This window comes from Girardinichthys multiradiatus, chromosome 14 (genome assembly GCF_021462225.1).
Source record: "Girardinichthys multiradiatus isolate DD_20200921_A chromosome 14, DD_fGirMul_XY1, whole genome shotgun sequence".
Taxonomy (NCBI): Eukaryota; Metazoa; Chordata; class Actinopteri; order Cyprinodontiformes; family Goodeidae; genus Girardinichthys; species Girardinichthys multiradiatus.
Genome location: NC_061807.1, coordinates 21,787,525 through 21,804,345, shown reverse-complemented (window position 1 = coordinate 21,804,345; position 16,821 = coordinate 21,787,525). Strand labels below are relative to the sequence as shown.

At 41.1% G+C, this 16,821-nt stretch overlaps 1 protein-coding gene across 1 annotated transcript in view; it reads right to left on the bottom strand.

Annotated features, from left to right (window-relative positions):
* Positions 1-348: 348 nt before the first annotated feature.
* dhx15 (DEAH (Asp-Glu-Ala-His) box helicase 15) overlaps positions 349-16,821 on the bottom strand; it is a 41,233-nt gene continuing 24,760 nt past the window's right edge. Inside the window, 5 exon segments of the mRNA XM_047385357.1 lie at positions 349-472; positions 5,621-5,692; positions 6,871-7,015; positions 7,695-7,841; positions 9,667-9,886. Of these exon segments, the coding sequence (XP_047241313.1) occupies positions 349-472; positions 5,621-5,692; positions 6,871-7,015; positions 7,695-7,841; positions 9,667-9,886 (708 nt within the window).

Sequence of the window (16,821 nt, the reverse complement as noted above, 5' to 3'; positions counted from 1 at the left end):
TGTAAAAATTTGTTAGTGAAAGATGTTGCATTTCTTTAGACCATGATTCCATCTTGTAAACATGCATGACATTAAATATTAAGTGACATCATGCAAAATTTTGCCCTGGTGTTTATAATCAAAGCAGAATGTGTTGAAAGGGGAGAAGGTTTTTTCTTTTCTTCAGAATAAAACCAACATAATTTGGAATTACTTGTTCTCCTCATGCAGCTATGCGGACCACAGAGAATCCTTCATTTTTTCCAAACTGTTTAACACCAGTGCTGCTAACAGGCCTCATTTGGAAAGCTGTCTTTTCCCCCCACAATATTTATCTTGATGCAAGCCCCCGGCTCGTCTACGCATCAGTCAGGTCAGCTGCCCTCTTGAGTTGAAAGTGTTCTCCATGCACGATCCACGCCCGTTTGAAGCCTGGTCAACAGGTACTGAGCTGGATCCATTAATTGTCTGGGAATTCCCTGCAGAAGGGATGCTAAGAAAAACAGGGGATATGTTTCTCATGGTGACCAAGCTCACACATCATCTCGCTGTTTCTCACGAGGCCTTCTAACAGTGTCAGGGCTGTAAATTGTGCCAAAATGCACCTCCCTGTGCATCTGAAGCACCACAAAATAAAGTGTTTAGGGAGATTTTGATCTCTTAGTGACAGTTATGGTTATTATTATGTGTCATATTGTAATGAAAGAGGGAAAGAAAAGGAATGATTCAATCAAGAATGAAGAGACGCTTGTTCTTTAGCCTTATCTGTCACCATCAACCATAATCTTTCCCGAGCTGCAGATTAATTTAAAGATTACAGAGTACCATAAATTTGCTTGCTTCTTTTTTTTTTTTGTCTGTATCGTCTTAGCCCCTTCTTTGCCTTGCTTCCCTTTTCCGCCCAGTAACACTTGAAAGCTTCCCACTGAATCCAATCAACAGCCAGAGATAATTCAGTTTGACAATGTAACAATAGTGTTAGCGTGATCTTTTTGTGGGGGCACCTCTACCATTCACACATATCTCAGCAGGGTTGCAGCGGCAGTGAAATTGCAGCCAGAGTGAGAGTTGGACGGCTGCCAATCCAAAAGATTAGCTGGGAAATAAATAGGTTTAAATCAAACATTGTTTTCCCCCGTTTTCCTTCAAACGGTAGAAGCTGCACATTTTTGCACAGGTGCCTTCAGTCGTTGCGTGATTCATCTTTAACTGGCAGCCCGTTTTAAACATGCAGTCTACATGCCACCTCGCGCCTACATAACCAATCTATCAAGCCTAACCCAGGCGATGCGAGCATATTCTCTCATATCAGAGAGAAGGGCTGGAACGCGACTGTCATAGATGGCGTGATTGAATTGTTCCCTAGCACTGTCACCAAAGGGGCTATTACTTCAAATTAGCATACAAATTCAAACCAGGACAGATGGATTTGTCACATTCCAGCCGCCGTCTTCCTGGAAGATTGGCTGTGCTTGTGCTGTGCGATGGAGATAAGACACCTGTCGTGGTGCTGTTTGGGGGTGAAGGACTGGCGTTGGATGGGAGGAGGAAGAGGAGGAGGAGTGGGTGGATAGATTTCCTGAAATGCTGAGGTGTTTTGCAATAAACTTTCTCTACCCCACGGTCTCAAATGATGATGAGGCACCATCCAGGACTCTGTGGGTGGCAGGAGATTGAGCTGCAGCGAGCTGGTGATTCACGCTGTTTGGAATGACGGTGAACAATACCTACCTTGCTGTTTTTTGTTTCTTTTTTGTTTGTATTTATGACTTTCGGTGAGTTCCAGCGCCCTGCAAGAGTATGGATACCCTGTTCAATGTATTATACCTGGACATTATGTTAAAGTTCAACAAAAAGTAGTTTTCGCTTGTACTTTTTTGCGAATAAAAATAGGAAGAGTGGTGTCTTTTTGTATTCAGCTCCTCTTTACCCTGATAGCCCTACACACCAGACAGGCCAAGGAGAAAGTTGTGGAGAAATTTAAAGCTGAGTTGAGTCATAAAACAATATCCCAAGCTGTGAACATCTCAATCATTGCTTAATCCATTGCCTGAAAATGGAAAAGACTAAGTGACAACTAAAAACCAACCAAAACATAGCTGTCCACCTAAACTTGACATACCGGGCAGGAAGAGCATCATTCAGAGGAGCAGTTAAGAGACCCATGGTTGCACCTGGTGGAGCTGCACAGATCCACATCGAAGGACAGGAAATGTCTTTACTATTAGATACGCACTCTACAAATCTGGGTGTCATTGAAGATAGCCATTGTTAAAAGAAAGTCATTTGAAGCAGTTTGCCAAAAGCCATGTAGGGGACATAGCAAAGTGATCTGTTCAAATGATCTGTAAAACCTTTTGGCCATCATGCAAACGCTGTGGGAAACAACATTTGAACCCTGAACACAGTACCTTCTTTGATTGTACCAGCATTGTGCTTTAGGGGTGCTTTTCTTCAGCATGGATGGGGAAGATAGATCAAAGTTGGTTGGAAGACAAAAGGTGCAGAAAGAAGGGGCTGCAGTATTCCTCTCAGAAGGAGTACTTTCAGTCAGCGTTCATCCTCAGTTCCAGCTGCACAAGAGAGGAACTCCGTTCCAGTGAACATCAGAAAACTAGCTTTATACAACCTGTTCAAAATACATCTTAAAAGCTGATTTATTGATAGTCAGGCGCGCCAACATTATCAGTTCATGTGCCTTCTCCTGACCTTATCGTTTAAAAATATATTTAGATGTTTGAATGTTGATACTTGTAGCATTTGTTACCCATTTCGTAGTATATTATTTAATGTCTGATCATTGTACTTACCCAGTCTTTTATATATATTAAAATTGTGTTTGTATACATCTGATGTTTTATCTTGCTGTTTAGTTTTCTCTCTGTCCAGAGACTGTAGATGAAAAAAATGCCTTTTGGCTAACTTTGGTGCATTTGCAGAGTTAGCCAAAATGTACAAAATCCCTGTCAAAGGAACCTGTTCTGTTTTACTCTATTCTAAGATGAATGGAGCTAAATATGGGGCAAACCTGGTAGAAAATAATTTAGAGGCTGCAAAAAAACTTGTGGTGGACGTTCGCCTTCCAGCAGGTCAATGGTTTAGATGAAAGCATTTACATTTTTAAGAATGCAACGTTCAAAGATCACACAGAAAATGGGCAAAATGGCATCTGGATGTGAAAAGCTGGTACAGACAAAACACTTGCTGCTCTTAGTGCTCACTTTATATTATTTATAGAAAATGTGGAATGGCATGTTTTCCTTCGTCATTCGCTTCAGAATTATGCACTGCTTTGTGTCAGTTTGACATAAAATCCCGTTTCCTGAAGCTTAAAAGGTTCCAGGAGTTTTAGATACTTTTGCAAGGCACTGTGCAATCACAATTCAACATGAAACTGTTTCCAATCTGCAGCTAGGGATGCGAGTATTGATAGAGACCAGTTTAGGTTCAGATAAATTACATCATTGGCCTCAAATAACCTTCAGACTTTTAAAAGCTTTAAAAAACATGCAAATGCCATTTTATTAATATTAATTATGCAGTTTTAATAGGTGTTGACACGGATGTCTGAGTATACACATCCATCCACACCAAAGCCCGGTGCTCGCATCAGACACAGGAGAAAATACAGCTCGGAGACATAATGATTTTCATTTGTAATTATGGCAGCGTGAATCAATCGGAAGTACTGAGCATGAAAAACTGTTCTTACCTCAGGATCAATCCCATATAATTTCCAGATCAGCTCAGTCAAATGGCTTTTCTATTGGGCTGATTAGTCAGACGGAAACTTTTTGTGTTGCTGCGTATGTTCTTGAGCAAAAGGCCGACCACTTAGAAACTCGTCTCCCAACAGTCCAAAAAATGTTGGAGCAAACGTGGTTATTTCCTGACGTGGCATATTACAGAATCTGCAGGCTTAATTTAAAAAGTCCCACTGCAGGTCTGGTATCTCACCCTGCCTACATCCAAACGCTATAGAGAGCCTGAAAATGCTTAGTTGCTCAATGCTTAGTTCATGGTGAAGAGTTGATGTAAAGTTCTTAAGCAGAGCAAGGACAAACCAAAAACATAAATATATTTTAAAAGCAGGTACCACAAATGTAACTCCATTTGTCACTGTGGATTACTAAATTTACATAAGTAAATGCAAAATATCTATCGGATATGATTCTTTGGAGTAAAAGACTTAAGACTACTGTCAGACTCCCGGGCAAATACTTCTTACTATCTTTTCCTCAAATCCAAGGTTTTCAGTGGTTTGGAAGCCACTTTTAAAATACAACTATAAAAAGTTGTTGTAAATTTATGGCAGATATTTCCATTGAGCTCAGGCTTCAAATGTGGCACCAACAGAAAATAAAGACCGGAAGAAAGAGGATGAATGGATGGATTTTGCACAAACCCATGGATGGACAAACCGTTAAATGGATTAATGACATGAAGATAGATCCATGGGTGGAGGACAAACAGAATCAAAGGTCATATGAATGGATGAAAACACAAATTTTAGTAAATAGGAAAAGGAATAAAGTCTGGAAATACAAACATTTTTCCATAATCTATTTTCCTTTCCCATACTTATCCAGACCTGGAAAACACTTGAATCAAACTCTATACATCTCTTAGGAACCCTGAGAGCCTTGTTAACATTATTTATGAACAAAGCCAAGACAGAAGAGCTTGGGAAACGTGTGTTTAAGCTGTTGACGCACACGATAACAGGAATGAGCTTCTTGAAGTTGTCAAGAGTATACAACTCGGACTAATTTAGAAAGAGATGAGTTTTTTTCAGTTGTTGTACAATTGAACAAACGTAATTTTTTTTCCCTTAATAGATCACAGAAGAACTTATGCTTCTCTCAACCCCATACCTCTCCCTTCCACGTCCACGAGGCACCGACACAAAGCAGCCCAGCCCGAACAGGATCCGGCACAGCGGGGATTTCACACTGATCTTGTTTTGAAACATTTGTAATTAACATTCCTCCTCAACTACAACCGTTTCTCAAGCTATCAATTTACCAGTAAGAAGATTTTACCTCCCTAAAGGGGCAGGGAAAACAGGCTGGATTTTGCAGGAGGGGAAGTGAATGATCTGAGTGTGCGCATGAGAACTTCATGTGCAGATTATACTTCAACTGTAATGATGACAGAGGGAAGGAGTTATTGCAAATGCATTTATTATTCAACGCCACAGCTGACGAGAAATGTGATGAGCATTACATCAAAATACTGTTTAATTACATCTGATCAGAAGCCACTTCATACATGAATGCTGTTGAAGCCGGTATAAACAACGGGATGTGGAAATTTACATGAAGCATCATGAATCAGACAGAAAACGTTATTTCCTGCCAACCAGGATGTGTTTCTAAACCTACTTAGCCTGTTTATAGTTATAAAAAAAAAACTCAACAAAACATCACACAGTTCATGAATCATGAGAAAGCATTTGGTGTAGTGAGAAAGAAGAAAAACTGTCAAAATGAGTCTTTTTTTTGTGGGAATTGAAAAGACAAAAGAACACAGAAATGAATTCTTGTTTGAACTTTGTTCAGACACTGAGGAGGCTGCCGCAGTACTAGCAGGCCTTCTTATTACTGAGTGTATTCCTTGGATGAGTTCTGCAATAATATACCTCAACTGTCTCGATGCTTCACACCGGGGGAAGTTACTCATCTCGTAGTACTGCGGGGCCGTTTGCGCCAGCCTGGGACCGAAAATAAGTCAACAGTCACAAAACTGTCTTTCATGTTTACTTGTGGGGTAAAAAGAAACAAAAAAAACAACATTCTTTCATATTCACGAGGCGACCGCAGGAGCAAGCACAACAAATCTGGTACATAATTGTTGGAGGTCACACGGGAGGAACAGAAACACGGTGATTGCATGCTATGTTTAGAAGGCCGCACTGGAAGACTGGCTTTTGTTGTTGTAATATTTTTCTGTTGTTTCTTTTAAAAAAGTATTTAATCCAGTACCTTGCAAATGTATTTATATAGACATTTGGGAAATAGGAATAAAATAATACAAGCTGACATATATAGATACGCTTTGATCTAAATCATCCCAAGGTAGCTCTGGTTGTTTGTCGAGTTGCTGACCTGCTGGAGGATGAATTTCCACCTCAGCCTCAAGTCTTGCAGCTTCAAACAGGGTTTCGTCCTGAACTGACCTGCATTTAGCTCCATCCGGCTTCACATCAACTCTGACATGTTCCGCTGTCTCTGCTGAAGAAGAGCCAACCCACAGCAGGATGCTGCCACTACAATGCTTTACCGTGGGGATGGTGTATTCAGGGTGATGTGGAGTGTCAGCTTTCTTACACACGAATAATTTCACATCTAGGCCAGAAAGTTGAATTTTGGTCTCTTCTGATCAGAGTAAGTTCTTCTGCATGCTTGCTGTGCTTCCCACATGGTTTGTGTCAGTGCAAAACAAGGTTTTTTAAGTCTTTTGTTCAAAAATGTCACTGTTCCAACAAAAATTATTTGTGAAACGAACAGTTATCATTTAAACAAATTCTCATACCTTAGCTGTGGATCTCTGTAGCTCCTCCAGAGTTACTGTGCACCTCTTGGCTCCTTCACTAATAAATGCTCTCCTTTCCCGCTCTTTCAGATTAGGAGGCGGCCGTGTCTTGGTAAATTTACAGTAGTGCAATTTTCTATTTATAGATTATTCTTTCGGCAGCCTTCTGTGAGATGTTCAAAACCTGGGATATTTTTTATAACCTGACCCAGCTTTAAACTTAAAACCTTAACCCTGACCTGCCATATTTGACAATTATGCACTGCTTTGTGTCAGTCTATACCTGCTGAAGGCCAATTCCTACACAGGTACAGGACAGTATAGAAGAGTAACATATTCACAATCTCTGAAACTTGCCACTCTGGTTTGACGTCGGCGCGCGTGAAGGTGTTTTTGGTGGCGAGTACGAACTCGTCATAGAGCACCCACTCAGGTTTGTGCTCCAGCACAGTGGAGGGATGCAGCTGCACAACCTGGTTGTCCTTTACTGTCAGGTAATGGCCTGACAATAAAGGTGAACGACCTATTTACAGCACAGGTAAGGAAAACTATTAAGGAAAAAAACATCCAAACAAAGTGAAATGCAGTCTTTGAATTGGCTGACAAAAAAAAAAGCTAGTACATGAAACCAATTTTTTGGCCCGCAAGAGACTAATCCCCCCCACACCACCACCACCTTACCCTGTCACTTGGGCGAGCCTCTGTGGCGGACCTGATTAAACAAGGCAATCAGTCTCAATAAAGGCCTTACCAAAAAAAAAAAGATGTGATAGCCAAACACTGTGAACCCTTGAACATGAGCTGAAAAATTTGTCTCTGAGATAAAGGTTAATGTTTACAAATATTTCAATATTAACACCATAATTCAACTTGTCAGGTTGCTTGTTGCAGGTGGCCCTGAAAATGGCTTCTCACAAAGCCACCATTTGTATCCCTGAGCAAGAGGCAAATTAATAGGAGTTCTTGTTATGTGTTTAAAACAAAAAAACTGCACTAAACGTATGTGCGCTTGTAGGTCTCGGCTGCGATTTCAGTTCTGCAAACATGAAAGATCTATTTTTCAAAAGGATCGACCTCAAAAAGGGTGAGCTTCAGTGGGCATCAAATTAATAGTTTTACTTTAAATATGATAAAAAGATAGCAGCTGACCTGCAAGAAAAAAACCAGAGAGCAGCGCTTGCCGGATGTTGAGATAAGAGCAGTTGAAATCGGTGCTATTCCTTGGCAGTTTGAAGCGGTCCATGACAGCTGCTGCCGGACGTTGTCCGCTGACATCAGCGAGCGGTAGTGTACAAAGTTATCACAGCACCACTGGGTGGACTCGTGGTCTGTTGGAAAGACATGGTGAGAGAGAGGAACACATCAAACATTAGGTAGGTACTTTTCAATTTTGATTATTATATCTTACCGATTATTAATACCCCAAATTCAGTTTCTTCCCTTATTGGATACGACCAAATAAAAAAAGGCTTTTTGGTACAAATGTCGGCAGACTGAAGTATACGTCCATGTACTGTACAACATAGGCAATGTGGGCAGGTGCCAACTTGGATTCTGTGCCTCTCCACTCTTTCATCAGACTCTGGGATCTTAATTTAAAAATGAAAAGCAACCTTCCCTTATATCTGTAAAGAGGGTTTTGAATCACTGAGCAACAGCTCTGGCTCCGGCTGCAGCCCACACCGTGTGAAACTCCGCCAAACTCTTGAATGGCTTTGCTTCTCAATTCTCTCAAGGCTACAGTTATCCCTGTTGCTTGTGCACCTTTTTTGACCACACATTTTCCTTCCACTAAACTTTCCGTTTGCATTTCCTTCCACTAAACACTCCAGATCCATGTGTAAACCATTTAGTGTAACACAGAATAATAAATGGATAACTTTGTTTAAAAGGCATGCTAGACGTTGAGCAGGGTCAGGCGATCTCTGTCGATGTGGGCAGAGCACATCTTGGCACCGTCAGCCACCTATTTTGGCCTCCGTTGGTCAAACGAAGCACTGTGGGACTAAACAAGGGTTGCTTGGACCCCACAGCCCAAGCAACCCAAGCAAGTTACGAAAATCCCACAGACAGAAGAACAAGGCTTTGTTGAAATGAGGCACATTGCATTGCCAAGCGTTTATGGGTGAAAAGGAGAGGAGGGTCTAAGAGAAGGAAGGATGGTGAGATTCTCCATCCTCCTCCACAACAGCATGGCTTTAGACAAGCTACAGCTAACATCTGACAATCAGTCCAAACAAGTGTACCCTCTAACAGAACTGGCTGTCTGGTTCTGCCCTTTACCATCTGTCAATTTGCTTCTGGCCTGCTTAACATCGAACATGCTTGATTGTGCCTTTAATGGATAAAAGCTGTGTTTATTGAGCCTCACGGTTGGTTGCTGTGGCAGCGCCGTTCTCAGGTGAGCTTCTGCTGCTGCTTGCTTTAATGAACTCAGCAAAAACCTTCCATCCTGAAACAGCTGCTTTAAGTGCATACCACGTCCAAACAGCTAGTTAAATCCATTTCCCCGCTCTCAAAGACCCTCACACTCCCTTCAAAGGCGTCAAGATTCATCTCAATGAGCAGCATTCTGCTTTGGCAAGCCCGAAGTGCAATTACTGCCGTAGCATGCTGGTGCTGCTCCAGCTACACCTATACATTTCGTACAGACATTTATTCCCCCCCCTCCCCTTCTTCCTCACAAACAGCTGACACTACTGAGTTTTTACTCCACTTGCCTTGTAGTTAAGTTCTGAAGGCACATATGACATGTTTTCTAAGTGGCCTTAAACAACTAGGAAGTAGAGCTGCACCGTTCAGAATTCTGTATCCGTTTTCCGGTTTTTGTAAAGCCGTGACCGGCCAATACCAATTTTTCACAATTACAGTTTCTCTTTAAGAGCTACAATATAAGGAGTCATAAGATTTTTTTTTTGTTTCTAGCCTTCCAGGGGTTATCATTTTTATTATGAACAGAGGAGACATCACCCCGTCTCTGCAAGAGACAGCAATTGCTGTAAAACAGTAAAAAAGTTATAGTTTTGACTTGTTAAGACGAGGTAAACGTTGTCCGTTGACCACTTCCGGTCTTGGTATATATGTTGATTATTGTTTAGGGATCTGAAAGACATTGAAGCAGCTTTCACACAACGGGCCAGCTCTGAGCATTACCTGACAACATGGCGCTGATAGAGAGGACCTCATTGGAACAGTTGAACTGGCAGCTGGTGATGACCATCTTGGCGAGCTGGGGGTCCAGGGGGAACTCTGCCATCATGGAGCCCAGCTCGGTCAGGTCACAGTCGTCATTGAGAGCTGCCAGGTAGTTTAGCAGCTCGAGCATTCGCATCGGGGTCTCTGGGGCTGGAGAGGACAGAGCGGGAGCGACGGGCTGTTAAAAGTGTTCCAACCGCACACAGGTGGCAGATGCAGACAATTTGCAGAGCTGTCATTCTTTCACAGCGGCATTACCGGAAGAGTAGAATTTCAAACAAAAATATATCAGATCTTATTAAAACTATAATGTTTACAAGCAGCGACTACCCGTTTGCCCAAACAGCTAAGATTTGTTCAAGAATTTCTGCAATTCTTAGACACAGGGAAATAAAAAATTGTACACTTAATGACACATTTACTTTGTCTAGCTCAACCATGTCACCAGATCAATAGAATAGTGACAGATTAAATATCTATCCTTCTTGTCCCAGTTATCAAGGACAAAGTTAGAAAGTTGTAGCTGCCTACATGACAGACCCATAGCACTAGCTAGAATCCTATCAAAGCTCACAGAAGGAATCCTGCCAGATACAGGAGGTGGATATATTCAACTGTCTCAATGGATGTCATTGGGATTATACGTAATACCCAATGCCGTGCATGTCCTGATTCATTTTCCCTGCTGAGGAAAACCATCCCCACATCATGATGCTGCTAGCACCATATTTAAATGTGATGATGGTGTGTTGAGGGTGCGTGCACTGCTGGTTTTCTGCCTCAACATGTTATGTCATTAGATGCATTTGTTTAAAACTTGATGTCGAACTTAATGCAACATCTAGATGCAGGCCTCAAACTGCTCAAATGTCTGTATGTTGGCTATAAGTTGTGTTTTTTATATTATTTTATCAGTCTCGATTGTGCGGTTATTAACGTGAGTCAGTTGATAAAATTTGATTGCTTTTCTTTTTTTAAATCTAATTACAAAGCCCATCTGTCAGTATCTGCAGAAGCACGCTGTGCATTTTATTTAAGAAACAAACCTGACCAACAGAGCACTGGAAAAAGAATAAAAAACAACAGAGAAAACACTTCCATCACCTGTTGTACTCTAAGCTTTAATAGAAGACAAATGCCTTTTAAGAAAAGAACCAAACACTTAAATGGAAGCAGTTGGCAGATTTGGCAGCCGGATGCATGAGGTGAATCAGAATGAGAGCGCTCCTGTTATGTGATGGCCGGAGTTACGTTCGACAGCAGCATTGCAGAGAAGCAATCATGGCAGAGCTCATTTTTCATCCTACACTCCGGCAATCCCAAACAACTAATGTAATTACAGGGGAACTTTCTACTTAATGCTTAAACACAAAAGGCTTCCACCGTTTGGTTAAAAGATTTTTCCTTCAGATGCAATTATTGACCTTTGGCTCCTCAGAGCTGAAGCCTAATGACCAGTTGCATGTTAACTGAAAATTAGCTTCAAACACCGACTCTGGTGTTTGCTTGCTTTCATTTCTCTCAAGTGCTCCTAAAAAAATTCAATTTCAAACAGCAGGGAGGTGGTTTTTTTTATGATTAACAAATATTGATTTAGTCTATCAAAGCTACTTTTTAAATTTTTTTCCCCTCCACACGGTGAATGTCGGCCAGATTACTTACCATTCTGATGGCTTGTGTTGGGCTGAACAAAAGGTGAAAATCTGATTTCCAAGTACAGGTAGCAAGATGAACCAGCGTGGAAATTCAATCTATACGTGACGAGGCTCATCAGAAAGTAAACATCGACTGGCTCAACACACAAGAATCCGATATATTAACCCGGGTTTAAATCAATGAGGCAAAAGGGCTAAAGGTACATTGAACCACGTCGGCTTTGAAAGGCGTATTTTGGAAATGTCACCAGGAAAATGAATACGGCCTAGCAAAGTGCTGGAAGAAACAAACCATTTTGAAAAGAAAACCATAAGAAGTCACAACAGACACACGGGACACAGCAAACATGTGGAAGATGGTGCCCTGCTTAAATGAGGCCAAAACTGAACCTCATGCAAGTTTGTTGCAGAGGAAGACCAACACAGCCCAACACCCTAAACACACCAACCCCAAGGTGAAACCTGATGGTGGCAACATCAGGTGGAAATGCTTTTCTTCAGCAGGGACATGGAAGCTGGTCAGACATGGCGGGAAGACGGACAGGGCTAAATACATGAATCATGCATCGTTTCATTTCACTTCACCTTGTGTTGGTCTATTACATTAAACCCAACTAAAATATATTGCAGGGTGCGGCATAACATAACATGCCCTATAAAAACATAATGAATACTGCCCAGCCAAGACATGATTTCATTTGGACTTTTTTGATTGCACACTTTACACCAAAGCTACTTTGTTCAGTTATTTCCCAACTTAAACCTGAGACAGAGCCATGGGATATCCATATGTTGCTTCAGCGCTGAAGAATTTTAGGAGGCAAAGATGAGGACCCTTCCCTTTCTTTGAAGGATAAATGGAGATAAACTGCTGTTTTTTTGGCTTAAATGCCCAAAACACCAGTGGCCAAACTCAAATTCAGCGATCACTTATCTAACATAACTAAAACATACCAAAATTAATAATAAAGGCAGTGATTCTGACTAAAATGCTCAATCTCAAAAGGTACAGTATATTCATCAATCCCTTTAGTCGGTGTTTGTCATTTTCCCACAGAAAGAAAGCATATAAATGGTGATATTATAACTCTCACATTTAAGTCAGACTTTATCTGCTTTACCCAAGTAGCTCCAGCTACCAGTCTGTGCAGAAGCTTCTTCAAGAGAAACCTTCTGCCCCGAGTGGATCAAATAAATAAAAAAGGTAATCCTCCCTCCTTTTTCCTTCACCCCACCATTCCCAGTTAAGACTCGGCAGACAAGGCCAATCCCGTATGTTGATGTATACCTGTGCGTTTTTGTGAAAAATGTGAGATTAGTGTTGGAGGTCAGTCATGTTTCACTGAAGGAATATAAAGGGAAGGCAATTGCTAAGGTGATAGTGCTGCTATTGATGTAACCAATTTCATTCTCCAAATGGCATTTGCCACAGTGGACGGGGAGAGATGGGTTTAATCTCAGAGGTGAGATGAAAACTATATTATGGTGAGAAAAGGGAGGGGGGGAGGGATGGAGGTTGAGGGGTGGGGAAAGATGGGTGGTTTCTTCAGGAGGATCTAAAATACATATTTAGAAAATGCAATAACCTGATACCTCAATTAGACACAAACTGTGTTTTAGATGCGCTAAGACCACTTCAAATGTTTTAGTTTTTTTTTTATTATTAAAAAGAGGTAAATGAATTGAAAAGCCATGGAAAGAAGATTAGCTAACAGCAACGTGTAGAAAAGCTAAAAAAAAAAAAAAAACATGTCGGTCCTGCTCCGACAGAGTGCGCACAATTTCTAAAGGGATGTAACTAAAACTAAAACAGAAAAGTCACTAAATGTTTTAGATGCACTTTATCAAAGTTAACACATCCAAGACCCTCACAGTTGGATCATACCGGGGGACACCTTTTCCATGTGTTTACTTCTGATTTATCTTTTATTTATTTTTTAGCTGGCAAAATAAATCTGAGCATAAGAAGAAAGTGTTGATGGATTATAAGAATATTGCTGGAATGCAATGAAAGAAATGCAGCCTTTACTGGCTCTACTGGCTCCAGAGTGTTCAAGCATTTGGTTTCTACTTGCCAAGCGAGTATTCATGTTTCTTATACCTTTCTACACTGTGTCACAGAACAACTACAAACATCAATGTATATTTGGGGGATTTTATGTGACAGATGACAACAAAGTTGTGAATAATTTTAAAGTGGAAGGAGCACAATGTGGTTTAAAGAAATTACTTTTAAAAAAACTAAAAAGTGTGGCATACATTTGCATTCAGCCACCCTGAGTCAACAACAGTAAAATTCAAGCACTTTTCAAGCATTTTCAAGGTAAACTTTCAAACTTTTCCAGCACCAAACTTCGGAGCAGTCGTTATCTCTGTGCGCCTTTTATTCATTGAGTTTTATAACCAAGGCACACTCACTGTTCCCAATGTGAAGGGATCCTATCAACAATCTAAAATACTGTGCAACTGATTAAAATTCTCAGCTTGACAGACTTTTTGAGTAATTGAAACCATTAGCTAACCACCTTTACTAGCGTTTTCAATAAAAATGTTTTGTTGTTGCATATTTTAAAATACAGTAGATGACATAAAGCTCTAGCTCGATCCATCCTTCAAACAATCAATTTGCCAAGTTGTGACCTAGCTTAAATTTAAGACTCTCCCATCACAGGAAGCTGCAGGTCCTTTTTGCATATATTGCAAGAAGCTATTTGAGAATTTGGTCCTTGTTTCAACCAGGTTTGTATCGAGCATTTTCGAGCCAATGGTCATTAAAAATGGCAACCACCTGGCATGACGTTTTCTCCCGCTCACCGGAGACGTGCACCACTAGCAAGCCGCAGTTACGTGCTCAAAGTCGGTCTGCTTCATAGCTATGCTAGAGGACAGCGGCTGGTCGTTTCATCAGGTGATGTCTACTGCTCACACGCCAGTATTACAAAAAGGAGCAAACCCACTCTGGGTGGCAGCAAGGATTTCTGAGACTTCATTAAACACAAAATGGTGCCTTTAACATAAAAATAATCAAATTCAGGTTTTTAATCAAACTGTTAGAGTGCTCTTTATCACAGAACTGTGCAGTTAGAATATCAAGCACTTTCCCAACCTTTAAACACCTGGTTAAAATTCAAGCATTTTTAAGGATTACAAGCACCCAGAAGAACCCTGCAACAAATGATACCTGGAACCAACCTTTTATAGCAATCACAGCTACAGGTCCTTCTCAAAATATTAGCATATTGTGATAAAGTTCATTATTTTCCATAATGTCATGATGAAAATTTAACATTCATATATTTTAGATTCATTGCACACTAACTGAAATATTTCAGGTCTTTTATTGTCTTAATACGGATGATTTTGGCATACAGCTCATGAAAACCCAAAATTCCTATCTCACAAAATTAGCATATCATTAAAAGGGTCTCTAAACGAGCTATGAACCTAATCATCTGAATCAACGAGTTAACTCTAAACACCTGCAAAAGATTCCTGAGGCCTTTAAAACTCCCAGCCTGGTTCATGGGTAAGACTGCCGACCTGACTGCTGTCCAGAAGGCCACTATTGACACCCTCAAGCAAGAGGGTAAGACACAGAAAGACATTTCTGAACGAATAGGCTGTTCCCAGAGTGCTGTATCAAGGCACCTCAGTTTGAAGTCTGTGGGAAGGAAAAAGTGTGGCAGAAAACGCTGCACAACGAGAAGAGGTGACCGGACCCTGAGGAAGATTGTGGAGAAGGGCCGATTCCAGACTTTGGGGGACCTGCGGAAGCAGTGGACTGAGTCTGGAGTAGAAACATCCAGAGTCACCGTGCACAGGCGTGTGCAGGAAATGGGCTACAGGTGCCGCATTCCCCAGGTCAAGCCACTTTTGAACCAGAAACAGCGGCAGAAGCGCCTGACCTGGGCTACAGAGAAGCAGCACTGGACTGTTGCTCAGTGGTCCAAAGTACTTTTTTCGGATGAAAGCAAATTCTGCATGTCATTCGGAAATCAAGGTGCCAGAGTCTGGAGGAAGACTGGGGAGAAGGAAATGCCAAAATGCCAGAAGTCCAGTGTCAAGTACCCACAGTCAGTGATGGTCTGGGGTGCCGTGTCAGCTGCTGGTGTTGGTCCACTGTGTTTTATCAAGGGCAGGGTCAATGCAGCTAGCTATCAGGAGATTTTGGAGCACTTCATGCTTCCATCTGCTGAAAAGCTTTATGGAGATGAAGATTTCATTTTTCAGCACGACCTGACACCTGCTTACAGTGCCAAAACCACTGGTAAATGGTTTACTGACCATGGTATCACTGTGCTCAATTGGCCTGCCAACTCTCCTGACCTGAACCCCATAGAGAATCTGTGGGATATTGTGAAGAGAACGTTGAGAGACTCAAGACCCAACACTCTGGATGAGCTAAAGGCCGCTATCGAAGCATCCTGGGCCTCCATAAGACCTCAGCAGTGCCACAGGCTGATTGCCTCCATGCCACGCCGCATTGAAGCAGTCATTTCTGCCAAAGGATTCCCGACCAAGTATTGAGTGCATAACTGTACATGATTATTTGAAGGTTGACGTTTTTTGTATTAAAAACACTTTTCTTTTATTGGTCGGATGAAATATGCTAATTTTGTGAGATATGAATTTTGGGTTTTCATGAGCTGTATGCCAAAATCATCCGTATTAAGACAATAAAAGACCTGAAATATTTCAGTTAGTGTGCAATGAATCTAAAATATATAAATGTAAAATTTTCATCATGACATTATGGAAAATAATGAACTTTATCACAATATGCTAATATTTTGAGAAGGACCTGTACATGCCTTCATCTCTACCTCTGTGCACATCTAGGAACTATAACCTTTGCCCTTTTTTCATTGCAAAAAGTTCCAGCTTAATCAGATAGGTTGGAGAGTATCAGGGAACATCGGTTTTAAGTCTTGCCACAGATTCTTACTCTGATTTGAACTGGGCCATTTTAACCCTTCATTATACTTCGATCTAAACCATCCATTGTAGCTCTTGCTACAGATTTATTAGATCCTCCACCTAGATTTGGGTGGAGGATCTAATAAATCTGTTGTTTTTCTCCTGGATTGCTCTGTATTTACGTTCATGTCTTCACTCCAACTCTGAACATCTTCCCCGTCTCTATGAATTCACCTCAGTCACAACTTTAGTCATTTTTATGAGGCAAGTCTCGCTTAAAAACTTAGTAATGTTTAAACTAACCTGGAGGGTCCAGGAAGTCAAAGTGCACAAGATCATCAATGCAATGATCATCTTCAGCTGCAGCACCATGTGTCCTGTGCCTTTTAGAAAAGCAGCCCCAGGAATAATTTTAGGTGAATCAGACACAGTGATTATTATCTACTCATGCATCAGCCATATGTCAGCTTAAACAGAAACTGGGAGTGTGGAGCACCTGAAGGGCTACTGGAGAGCTATTTAAAAAAGAAACATTTCCAAG